General features: G+C 46.2%; 1 protein-coding gene across 1 annotated transcript in view; it reads left to right on the top strand.

Annotated features, from left to right (window-relative positions):
* Positions 1-12,136: 12,136 nt before the first annotated feature.
* ACSF2 (acyl-CoA synthetase family member 2) overlaps positions 12,137-12,582 on the top strand; it is a 40,117-nt gene continuing 39,671 nt past the window's right edge. The window contains exon 1 of the mRNA XM_012789760.2: positions 12,137-12,335. Within this exon, the coding sequence (XP_012645214.1) occupies positions 12,208-12,335 (128 nt within the window). The 5' untranslated portion in view covers positions 12,137-12,207. The remainder of the gene's footprint in view (positions 12,336-12,582) is intronic.

Here is a 12,582-nt window from a genome sequence, read left to right as displayed (position 1 = left end):
AACAAGGATATGATGACAATTTTATTTTTTAAATAAATATTTTTAAGAAAAAATGCATATAGAGGGAAATATCAAGTTCATATGGAAAGATAGATATACAAAAATTGCCATGAACACTTCATGAAATAAAGAAATAGCAAGAAGTGTTCTGCCATGCCAGGTATTAGGTCTTATAATGAAAGTCAAAACAGTATGGCATTGTCATAGGCAGGTAGATCAATGGAACAAAATAGACTGAAAAGAGATACAAACATATATAAGCCTTTAATATATAATTAAGATTGTATTTAAAGTCAAGCCAATCAAAAGAGGAGTGGTTAAATAAATTAGGATGTATTTATACAATGAAACGTTAAGCAGCTGTTAAAGAGAATGAGTAGGAACTATATGTGTTCACCTGGAAAAAAATGTCTGTTGCATATGGCTAAGTAAAAAAACCGTAAGTCATGATGGCCGGGCGCGGTGGCTCACGCCTGTAATCCTAGCACTCAGGGAGGCCGAGGCGGGCGGATCCTTTGAGCTCAGGAGTTCGAGACCAGACTGAGCAAGAGCGAGACCTGTCTCTACCAAAAATAGAAGTTAATTGGCCAGCTAAAAATATACAGAAAAAATTAGCCAGGCATGGTGGCACATGCCTGTAGTCCCAGCTACTCGGGAGACTGAGGCAGCAGGATCACATGAGCCCAGGAGTTTGAGGTTGCTGTGAGCTAGGCTGACGCCACGGCACTCTAGTCTGGGCAACAAAGTGAGACTCTGTCTCAAAAAATAAACAAATAAAATGCAAGTCACTGAATAAGATGCATGGCATGATCTCGTTTTGTTTTTAAATTTCATCTTGACATTATTTCAAATTTACAGAAAAGTTGCAAGAATAGAAGGAAGAATTCCTGGATATTCTGGATTTTCCATTTTACTACAGTTGCTTTTAACCTTCTCTCTCTCCCTCTTTCTCTCTGTCTCTCCCTACATAAACACACACACACATATTTCTGAACTGTTTAAGAGTATGCTTACAGAAATGATACCCCTTCTTTTTTTTTAATCAAAGCAAGCTGGAGTCCATGATGCCCCTTTATCCCTAAATATATTGAAGTGTTTTTCCCAAGTATTAATACAAGGAAATTTCTTATATAACTACAGGACAATTATAAAAGCCAACAAATTACAACTGATCAATACAACTATCTAATCTATGGACTTTATTCTGATTTCATTGAATGTCCAACATAATCTCATGTTTTGGTAAAAATATCTAAAGGAGATAGAGAAAGACATAAATGTGTCTACATATTTGTATGAGTCTAGGAAAAGGTATAGATGAACGTCCACAATTTTAACCTTGTTTACCTTAAAGATTTATTGCAACGAAACTTATTACTTTTTTTTTTTTTTTTTTTTTTTGAGACAGAGTCTCACTTTATTGCCCAGGCTAGAGTGAGTGCCGTGGCATCAGCCTAGCTCACAGCAACCTCAATCTCCTGGGCTCAAGCAATCCTACTGCCTCAGCCTCCTCATGCCCGGCTAATTTTTTCTATATATATTAGTTGGCCAATTAATTTCTTTCTATTTATAGTAGAGATAGGGTCTCGCTTTTGCTCAGGCTGGTTTCGAACTCCTGACCTCGAGCAATCCACCCACTTCGGCCTCCCAGAGTGCTAGGATTACAGGAGTGAGCCACAGCTTCCAGCCGAACCTTATTACATTTGTAATAAATTATGAAATAGAAAAGTTCAATATAAGTAGATAAGCAATGAATAAATGACTGAATGAAATCATATGTTGGGACAGATCTGAGATCAAATCTGATTATACCAATTTAGGACACATTATTTAATCTCTCTAAGCCTGGATTTTGTCAATCATAAATCTCCATCTGTAGGAACTAGGCAATGTGTCTCTCGCCTGTAATCTCAGCTATTCGGGAGACTGAGGTGGGAGGATCCCTTGAGCCCAGGAGTTTGAGGCTACAGGGAACTATGATCATATCACTGCACTCCAGCCTGGGAGACAGAGTGAGACCTCTTTAAAAAAACCAACAAAACAAAACAAACAAACAAACTCCATTTATAGAAGAGGCTATTTTTTTTTTTTTTTTTTTTGAGACAGAGTCTCACTTTGTTGCCCAGGCTAGAGTGAGTGCCGTGGCGTCAGCCTGGCTCACAGCAACCTCAATCTCCAGGGCTCAGCGATCCTTCTGCCTCAGCCTCCCGAGTAGCTGGGACTACAGGCATGTGCCACCATGCCCAGCTAATTTTTTTTTTTGTATATATATTTTTAGTTGGTCAATTAATTTCTTTCTATTTTTGGTAGAGACGGGGTCTTGCTCAGGCTGGTTTCGAACTCCTGACCTTGAGCAATCCGCCCGCCTTGGCCTCCCAAAGTGCTAGGATTACAGGCGTGAGCCACAGCGCCCGGCCCTTTTTTTTTTTTTTTTTTTTTTGAGACAGAGTCTCACTTTGTTGCCCAGGCTAGAGTGAGTGCCGTGGCATCAGCCTAGCTCACAGCAACCTCAGACTCCTGGGCTCAAGCGATTCTCCTGCCTCAGTCTCCTGAGTAGCTGGGACTACAGGCATGCACCACCATGCCCGGCTAATTTTATATATATATTTTTTTTTTTTTTAAGTTGGCCAATTAATTTCTTTCTATTTTTAGAAGAGATGGGGTCTCCCTGTTGCTCAGGCTGGTATTGAACTCCTGAGCTCAAACGATCCACCCACCTCAGCCTCCCAGAGTACTAGGATTACAGGTGTGAGCCACCATGCCCGGCCAAGAAGCCGGGCATATATATTTTTAAGAACAATTAAATGAAACAATATACAAAGTTCTCAGTCCCTAAAAGGCACTCAAAAAATCAGTCTTGTAAAACTGTTCAACCTATCTCTTCTTCTGCGTTACCACCTCCTCCCCTCTATCCATTCTGTTCAGCTTCAAATGCCCTCTGCTCTCTTTCCATGGTCACCATCCTTTTCAGTCTTCAAGGTCCAATGCAGATGCCACCTTCTCCAGGAAGACTTACCTGATCACCTTGACCAAAAGTGAGCTATTTCTGCTGATGCCCTACAGAGCTTTTGACTACACCGTGGCCCACAGCACTGTGTCCTGCCTTGCATCGGGGTTGTTGGCATGCTAACAGTGATGGCAATGGAACCTGAGGGGAGTCTGTTGAGGGGCTCCAGAGAAAGGACAACCTTGCTAATCAAATGCTGCCAAGCTTCTTTCCTGGTTGTGCCTGCATGTGATGCCTGGAACTGCCATCCTGAGATTCTGAGGGAAGAAGACACTTGCCTACACATTGCAAATGGCACAATGGCTAGATGGATTAGCTTGGGTTCTGTTACCAGCATCTGCAAGCCACCTGACAACACCTCCAGGCCTGAAAAGCCTCATCTCTTGGTCACAGGGCTTGGACCTCACCAAATGGAGATCCTTTTTACATTTTTTTTTTTTTGAGATAGTCTTGCTTTGTTGCCCAGGCTAGACTGAGTGCTGTGGCGTCAGCCTAGCTCACAGCAACCTCAAACTCCTGGGTTCAAGCAATCCTCCTGCCTCAGCCTCCCGAGTAGCTGGGACTACAGGCATGTGCCACCATGCCCGGCTAATTTTTTCTATATATATTAGTTGGCCAATTAATTTCTTTCTATTTATAGTAGAGACGGGGTCTTGCTGTTGCTCAGGCTGGTTTCGAACTCCTGACCTAGAGCAATCCGCCTGCCTCGCCCTCCCAGAGTGCTAGGATTACAGGCGTGAGCCACTCCGCCTGGCCCCTTTTTACATTTATATCGCCAAGAAATGTACAGTAGGCACTCTGTGAATGTTATTTCTTTGCCACTTATTCTACTCAAGTCGCCCAAGGTGTATTGAGTACCTACCATATATACCACGCACTAGCCAAGGGCTTGCTAGGAGTAAAACCCATAATCATTATATTAATAACATGGGCACTGCCTATCTTACTCATAAGGCCATGCCTTATTTTTCTGTACCCCCAAATAAATACTCTTTGCTCCCATAACAAAACCGCTAGAAATTTCCAGAACTTATATGCTCTCTTCCTTCACGTACACTTTCCCCTTACACTCACAACATCCCATTGGCTGTCCATGGTTACCCCTGAAAATCCTGTCTGTGGTGGGCTACAGGATGGCTCCCAAAGATACCCACATCCTAATCCATGGAAACTGTGAGTGCTACTTTATATGGCAAAAAAGACTTTTCAGATGTGATTAAATTAAGGATTTTGAGATGGAGCTACTATCCTGGATTATCCAAGTGATCCCTAAATATGGTCACAAGCTTCTTTATAAGAAAGGCAGAGGTTAGCTGGGTGTGGTGGTACGCACCCATAATCCCAGCTATTTGGGAGGCTGGGGTGGGAAGATCGCTTGAACCCAGGAGTTTGAGGTTACAGAGACCTGAGATTGTATCACTACACTCCAGTCTGGGCAACAAAGCAAAACTCTGTCTCCAAAAAAAAAGAAAAAGAAAAAAAGGCACAGGGAGATAAGACAAAGAAGAGGAGGCAATGTGGCAATGTGGCAATGTGACCAGAGACCACAGAAGCAGAGATTAGAATAGTCATGTAGCTACACAAGCCAAAGAACACCTGGAGCTACCAGAAGCTGGAAGGGACAAGAAATGGATTCTCCTCCGGTGCCTCTCAAAGGGACCAGCTCTGCTAACACCTTGATTTTAGTCCTGTAAGACTCACTTCAGACTTCTGGTCTCCAGAATTGTAAGAAAATAAATTTCTGTTGTTTTAAGCCACTAAATAAATATGTGCAACTTGTTCCCACAGCAATAGGAAACTAACACGCTGCTCATTTCTCAGAACTCAGATCAAACCTCCAGGAGAGCTTCCGCGACATGCCCAGGGCAGGTGCCTCTCCCCGTCCCCCTTCATACAGCACTGTCCACACCGTAGGCCATCATCAGTCTCAGGGTTGGTGTTCCTTGACTGTGAGCCCCCATTCATATCTCATTCATATCTCCAGCTGCAGGGTCCAGCATAACGCCTGTCACCACGTGGGGACTCGTGAATGTCTGTTGAACCAATGAACGACTATAGGAAGGTATTGGTCTGATAACACCGGGTTTTTATCCAAGACATCACAGTTGACTTTAGCTCTCGACTTTGACCTAAGAAAAGTAAAATATTACACAATCCAAAGAAAGATTTTTGTGTCCCTTCCTCTTTACAAAAGCAAGGCTTTCACAACGTTTGGCAATTGCTGGGATTACGGCTTATTTAGTTTTTCAATTTCGGACTGTCAGCAAGAGAACACTGATCATTTAAGATCACATCTGCCTGTGTCTGCCATCAACTGTGATCAAGATAATTTTAGTCTACACAGTAGTTCAGAGCAAGTTCCTTATTTTCATTTTGTTTGAAAACCAGAAACATTTATTTTTAGAACAATTTTTATTAGCCTTGTTTTTTGGTTTTGGGTGTTTTTCATTTTTTTTTTTTTTTTTTTTGAGACAGAGTCTGTTGCCCAGGCTAGAGTGAGTGCCGTGGCGTCAGCCTAGCTCACAGCAACCTCAAACTCCTGGGCTCAAGCAATCCTCCTGCCTCAGCCTCCCAAGTAGCTGGGACTACAGGCATTCGCCACCATGCCCGGCTAATTTTTTGTATATATGTTAGTTGGCCAATTAATTTCTTTCTATTTATAGTAGAGACAGGGTCTCGCTCTTGCTCAGGCTGGTTTCTAACTCCTGACCTTGAGCAATCCGCCCGCCTAGGCCTCCCAGAGAGCTAGGATTACAGGCGTGAGCCACCGCCACTGCGCCCGGCCGTTTTTCATTTTTGTTGTTTGTTTTTGTTTTGTTTTGTTTTGTTTTTGTATTGGCTATAGGATCTAATTGGCTTGATTGGCAGAGTATAAGCATTATATTCCAGATCATTTTATTCTCTTCCTTGAAAATGAAAACTCCCTTTCTCATCCTCCTCCCCGTTCTTTCCGTGGCCAGTAGAGCCTCTCCTTTTTTCCCACATGTCCTTCATGATCACTGCACTTCTTAGCTCCCTTTTCAGACATGCAGTGAAGGAAATTCTTTAAAAGGGCCATTTTTCATATACTACTTGGAAACAGTCAATTAAAACAGAGAGCTATGAAAAATTATACCCGAGAAAAGAGATCTGCTCAAGGTCATGGACAGAAAATGCAGCAGGGCTGGATTCTTTCCAGGGCTGACGCCAAAGCTGACTTCAAGCCTAAGTAACCCCTTTGCATTCATTTTTTACAGTGAAAACATCATCGAACACATTAGTCCTTATAACTTTTCTTTCTGCAGCCTTGAACTCCTGGCTCAAGTAATCCTCCTGCCTCGGGCTCCCAGTGCTGGGATTACAGGCATGTGCCACCATGCCTAGCCCCTGTAACTGTTTGATGGCATTAGTTAGGAAACCTTTCTCAGGCCTGTTAATAAAAAATATATATATGAGGATAAAACATATATCTAATTTATATAATACTTGGATATGAAAAATAAAAATATATATCCCACCTTAGAAAATAAAACAGTCACGGTGGCCCACGCCTGTCATTCTAGCACTCTGGGAGGCCAAAGTGGGAGGATTGCTTGAACTCAGGAGTTTGAGACCAGCCTGAGCAAGAGCAAGACCCAGTCTCTACTAAAAATAGAAAAAAATTAGCCGGGCGTGGTGGCGCATCTGTGTAGTCCCAGCTACTCAGGAGGCTGAGGCAGTAGGATCGCTTGAGCCCAGAGGTTTGAGGTTGCTGTGAGCTAGGCTGATGCCATGGCACTCTATTCAGGGGAACAGAGTGAGACTGTGTCTCAAAAAATAAAAAAAATAAAAAATAAAATAAGAGAAAAAAAAGAAAAGAAAACAAGAAAACAGCTTTGTAACAAAAAGCAGAAGTTCTCTTCTTCCTGGTCTTATGCTCTAAAGAGAAGTTTTTTGTTTTTTTTTTTGTTGTTTTTTTGAGTCAGAGTTTACTCTTTTGCCGGGGCTAGAGTGCCGTGGGGTCAGCCTAGCTCACAGCAACCTCCAACTCCTGGGCTCAAGTGATTCTCCTGCCTCAGCCTCCCAAATAGCTGGGACTACAGGCATGCGCCACCATGCCCGGCTAATTTTTTCTATATATTTTTAGTTGACCAATTAATTTCTTTCTATTTTAAGTAGAGACTGGGTCTCGCTCTTGCTCAGGCCATTCTCAAACTCCTGACCTCGAGCAATCCGCTCACCTCGGCCTCCCAGAGTGCTAGGATTATAGGCGTGAGCCACCGCGCCCGGCTAGATATTTTTTTTTTTTTTTTTTTGAGACAGAGTCTCGCTTTCTTGCCTAGGCTAGAGTGAGTGCCGTGGCGTCAGCCTAGCTCACAGCAACCTCAAACTCCTGGGCTCAAGCGATCCTTCTGTCTCAGCCTCCCGGGTAGCTGGGACTACAGGCATGCGCCACCATGCCCGGCTAATTTTTTCTGTATATATTAGTTGGCCAATTAGTTTCTTTCTATTTATAGTAGAGACGGGGTCTCACTCTTGCTCAGGCTGGTTTCGAACTCCCGACCTCGAGCAATCCGCCCGCCTCGGCCTCCCAGAGAGCTAGGATTACAGGCGTGAGCCACTGCGCCCGGCCTTAGATATTTTTTTTAATTGTGGTAAAACAAATATAAATAAAATTACCTTTTAACCACTTTTAGGTGTACAGTTCACTGGCATTAAATACATTCACATTGTTATGCAACCATCACCACCATCCATCACCAAAACTTTTTTATCTTCTTTTTTTTTTTTTGAGACAGAGTCTCACTTTGTTGCCCAGGCTAGAGTGAGTGCCGTGGCGTCAGCCTAGCTCACAGCAACCTCAAACTCCTGGGCTCAGCGATCCTGCTGCCTCAGCCTCCCGAGTAGCTGGGACTACAGGCATGCGCCACCATGCCCGGCTAATTTTTTGTATATATATTTTTAGTTGGTCAATTAATTTCTTTCTATTTTTGGTAGAGACGGGGTCTCACTCAGGCTGGTTTCGAACTCCTGACCTTGAGCGATCCGCCCGCCTCGGCCTCCCAAAGTGCTAGGATTACAGGCGTGAGCCACCGCGCCCGGCCTATCTTCTTTAAACAGACTAAAACTCTATACCCATTAAACAATAGCTCCCATTTCCCCATTCCCCAGCCTCTGGCAAACACCATTCTACTTGTCTCTGTGAATTTAACTATTCTAGTTATCTTATCTCAGTAGAATCACATAGTTTTTATTTCTTTGGCTTATTTCACTTAGCATAATGTCTTCAAGATACATCTATGTTGTAGCATGTGTCATAATTTCCTTCTTTTTTAAGGCCGAATAACATATTCTATTGTATGAATATACACATTTTGTTTATCGCTTTACTCATTGATGGGCAATTAGGTTGTTTCTGCTTTTTGACTATTATGAATAATTCTGTTATGAACATTGGTGTATAAATGTTTGTTCAAGTCCCTATTTTCAATTCTTTTGGGTATATAGCCAGAAGTTGAATTGCTGGATCACATGGTAATTTTTTTTTTTTTTTGAGACAGTCTCACTTTGTTGCCCAGGCTAGAGTGAGTGTCGTGGCGTCAGCCTACCTCACAGCAACCTCAAACTCCTGGCTCAAGCAATCCTCCTGCCTCAGCCTCGCAAGTAGCTGGGACTACAGGCATGTGCCACCATGCCCGGCTAATTTTTTCTATATATATTAGTTGTCCAATTAATTTCTTTCTATTTATAGTAGAGACGAGGGTCTCACTCTTGCTCAGGCTGGTTTCTAACTCCTGACCTCGAGCAATCCGCCCGCTTCAGCCTCCCAGAGTGCGAGGATTACAGGCGTGAGCCACCACGCCTGGCCCACATGGTAATTCTTATTTTTAATTTTTTGAGGAACTACCATACTGTTTCCCAAAGTGGCTGCACCATTTTACATTCCCACCAGCAATGCACAATGGTTATAATTTCTCCACATCCTTACCAATACTTACTATTATCTGGGGTTTTTTTTAATAGTAGCCATCCTAATGGGTGTGAGGTGCTAGCTCATGGTTTTGATTTGCATTTCCCTAATGACTAGTGATGTTGAGCATCTTTTTATGTGCTTATTGGCCATCTGTATATCTTCTTTGGAGAAATGGCTGTTTAAGTGCAAAGGTAATCATTTGAACTATTCTAACCATTTCTGTTTTATCTTCTGCTATTAATCTCTAAACAATGGCCTGGCTCATCCTAGCACTCTGGGAGTCTGAAGTGGACCAGCCTGAGAGAGAGCAAGACCCCATATCTAAAAAAAATATAGAAAAAATTAGCCAAGCATCATTGTGCTCTTCTGCAGTCCCAGCTACTCGGGAGGCTGAGGCAAGAGGATCGCTCAAGCCCAGGAGTCTGAAGTTGCTGTGAGCTAGACTGACACCACAGCACTCTAGCCCAGGCAAGAGAGTGAGACTTTGTCTCAAAAAAAAAAAAAAGAAAGAAAAACCCAATATATTTATTCTACTATTTCTTGATTTTCTGTTTGATAGGTGAGGATTTGCCCCCCCATCTTCTCCCTAAGTCCTCCTAATATAATTGTATTATTATTTTTGTGCTTAATAACATACTCATTTATTTCATGTTCCATCATCAATAGACAGGATCTCTTGACACCTGAATATATAAGGCAAGAATATTTGCCTCTACCTCTCTCCGCTGCCCCATACTTCTCAACTATTATCAGGTGTAACTTCCAAGGTCGGTAACATAGGTAACATATTCTGTTCCCTAATTGTGATTAAGTCTTCTGGACTTTACTCATAGGTTGATACTATGAATTTTAAAAAAATCAATAAATGGTGTTTACATTTTGAGCCTGTTTTTGAAGCATGGAAGGAAAGGATATTGCCAAGGAGGAGGGAATAAGAGCTTTCTCAGGGTAGCCAATGGCATGAGCAAAATCACATGGACCATAAATCATGCAAATCATGTGTACCATGCACAGCAGATGTGCTGGCTCAGGTATAAAGCCCCTTGGGGGGCAATAGGGAATTTAGTTGAAGGGAGGGTAAGGGAAGTTGGAGGGCCTGGATGGTCTATATGCCAGGTTCTCCACTTCCTATACTATCCCAAGAATGCTGAGTCAACATGTTCCTGGTACCATGACTCAGGGACTCCCACATCAGCCATCTTGACTTCTCCTTCCCAGCCCCTCCTCCCCATCCATAGTGCCTACCAGGGCTTCGCAGAATAAGTCCTCCTCCTAAAAAAGCTACGCAATTCCTAACACAGAGGAAGGTCTCAGAGTGAAGACAAGAGAACGGATGGAGAAAGAAACAATCACTGAAAACTGGCTAACTGCCAGTTCTGTGCCACCTACTAAACCCTTACCCCATTACATTATCCCCATTTACAGATAATGACTGAGGCTGGAGAGGCCCTGCGCTTGCCCACAGCCACAGGGCAAGTATGGGCAGACCCTTGGCCCGTGCTTAAGAGGCTGAAGCTCTCAGGGACTCAGTTTCTTCATCCATAAGGCATATTCCAAGGCATGCCTGTTCCTTGCACGGTGTCTCCTTGAAGATCCTGGCATGTGGGAGATATACCAAAACTGGTGGCTGTGATTCCGTGGCATGTTTGCCTGGGAAGAGTCAGGAAGGCCTAGTGTTGGAAAGCCAAGGCCGGAGTAAAGTTGAAGGAGGAACTCATTTCTCTCTCCCCCCAGGACTGACCCTCAAACTAGCAAGGAAGAGTGGAGGGACCTACAAGATCAGTATCTATCCCTCACCTCACAGGCCCAGAGAGGGGCAGCGATTTACCCAGCATCACCCAGCAAGCTGATGGCTGAGTCTGCCAGGCAGGGCCGGGACCCCAGACCTGGGATACTCCCCAGCACCCCACATTCCCTGGACCAGCTATAGAAGACAGTCTAATCAGGAAGGCACGTACTTGCAATCCCAGCTTCTCATGATCTTTTTGTTCCTATGTCTTCCTTCCTGCCCCAACCCATAGGAGCCTAAAGCATGGGGCTCCTCCCCAAGAGCCAGGGTAACAGGAGGATTTGAGGTCACTGTCAAGATCATTAAGAGGAGCAGCGGTGGAAACCTCCTCACAACCCACCGTCAAGGAGCCAAAGTTTCAGATAAGGGCAAAGGTCTCCTCAGGCCAGGCTCCACCCTCAGCCAGGGTTACTTCACACCCTCCAGGTCAAGAGAGGGGAGGTCAGCCTGCCTGGCCTTCCCTCCCCCTCTGCCCCCCTCTCCCCTCCCTTCTCTGGAGGAAGGGTCAAGGCTGGGCCAAAGCAGTGTGGACCTGGAACCTGCAGAAATGGTGCCACTCTTTGGGGCCCAGCGCCACCTTTCCCAGCCAGGACCAGAGATGGCAGTCACCTTCTCCCTGTCCTTCAGCTCTGCCCAGGTCTCAGCACCTCACCTGCATCTGGACCTCAGGGGACCCTAAGGAGGGGCTGGAGAGAGAGCGAGAAGGGTCATGGGCTGAGCCATAAGGTTGCTTTCCACCCACGCAGGGGGCAGCACAGGGGATTGCGCCTTAGTCCCAAAGGTAGGACCTGCAGATGAGGGGTGAAATACACGTCCCCGTCCCTGAGGCCATCTTACTCGGCGCATAGGGGGGGAGGGATGGGAGGATGCTGACTGTGAGTTGGGGGTACTAACTGGCGTCTGTTCCGAAGTTGACATCTGGCCTCAGCCGGCCTCTGTGCCAGAGGACCCAGAGGGGCTCACGCGAGCCACCCTTTGTCCTGTCCGCCTCCCCACCCCCCGCGGGCCCTCTTCTCCACCTGGCATGACTCAGGGGCTCCTTTGGCCTCCGGCTCACAAGCGGGGGGGGGGGGGGGGGGCGGGAGGGGGCACGTGACCCGCGCGCTAAACCCAGCGCACTGGATGGACAGGTCTTGGCCTTGCCATCTGGCCTGGCAGGGCGCCGCTGGCTCCCCCTCTGTGAAATCAACAAACTTTTGAGCTCTCAACGTCCAGGCCCCTGAGGGTTGGGAGGGAGGGCAGCCCGCCTCTGGATCCAGAAGGAAACCAGGCCAATTCTTCGAGGGTGGGAGGGGAAAGGCCTCGGGGTCGATGGGAAGGTGGCCCCGCTCAGAGCCGCCACCTCCGCGCCTCGCCCCGCCCCGCCCGGACCAAGCCCTCCGCCCGGCTACCCTCCCCGCCTCCCCGCCCGCTCCGCGCGCGCCCCGCCCGGCTCACATTAAAAGTTTACTCGGGCGGGGACGCAGGGCAAAGCGAGCCATGGCTGTCTACGTCGGGATGCTGCGCCTGGGGAGTCTGTGCGTCGGGAGCCGGGGGGTGCTGGGGGCCCGGGCCGCCGTCTTTCGGACCTGGCAGGAAGCGAAGTTGCAGAGTGTCCGCCCGCTCAGGTACGCGGCCCCGGGAAGAGAGGGGGCGGGAAGTCCCTCCGGAGAGGATCTTGGGGGTCCTGCAGAGCTTCCCTGGGGACCCATTCAAGAAGGCTCGCGGCTGCCCCATCTCTGTGTGGCGCGCAGTGGGGAGTAGGTACCCGCACCCCACACCCCCACCCCACCCGCACCCGAGCACCTAGGCAACAGGAAAAGCTCGCCTGGCCTGTGTGGATGGAGGTTTTGACTGGTGGCTGCAGCGACCCTG

Source organism: Microcebus murinus, chromosome 18, assembly GCF_040939455.1.
Source record: "Microcebus murinus isolate Inina chromosome 18, M.murinus_Inina_mat1.0, whole genome shotgun sequence".
Taxonomy (NCBI): Eukaryota; Metazoa; Chordata; class Mammalia; order Primates; family Cheirogaleidae; genus Microcebus; species Microcebus murinus.
This window is presented reverse-complemented; position numbering and strand designations above follow the sequence as displayed.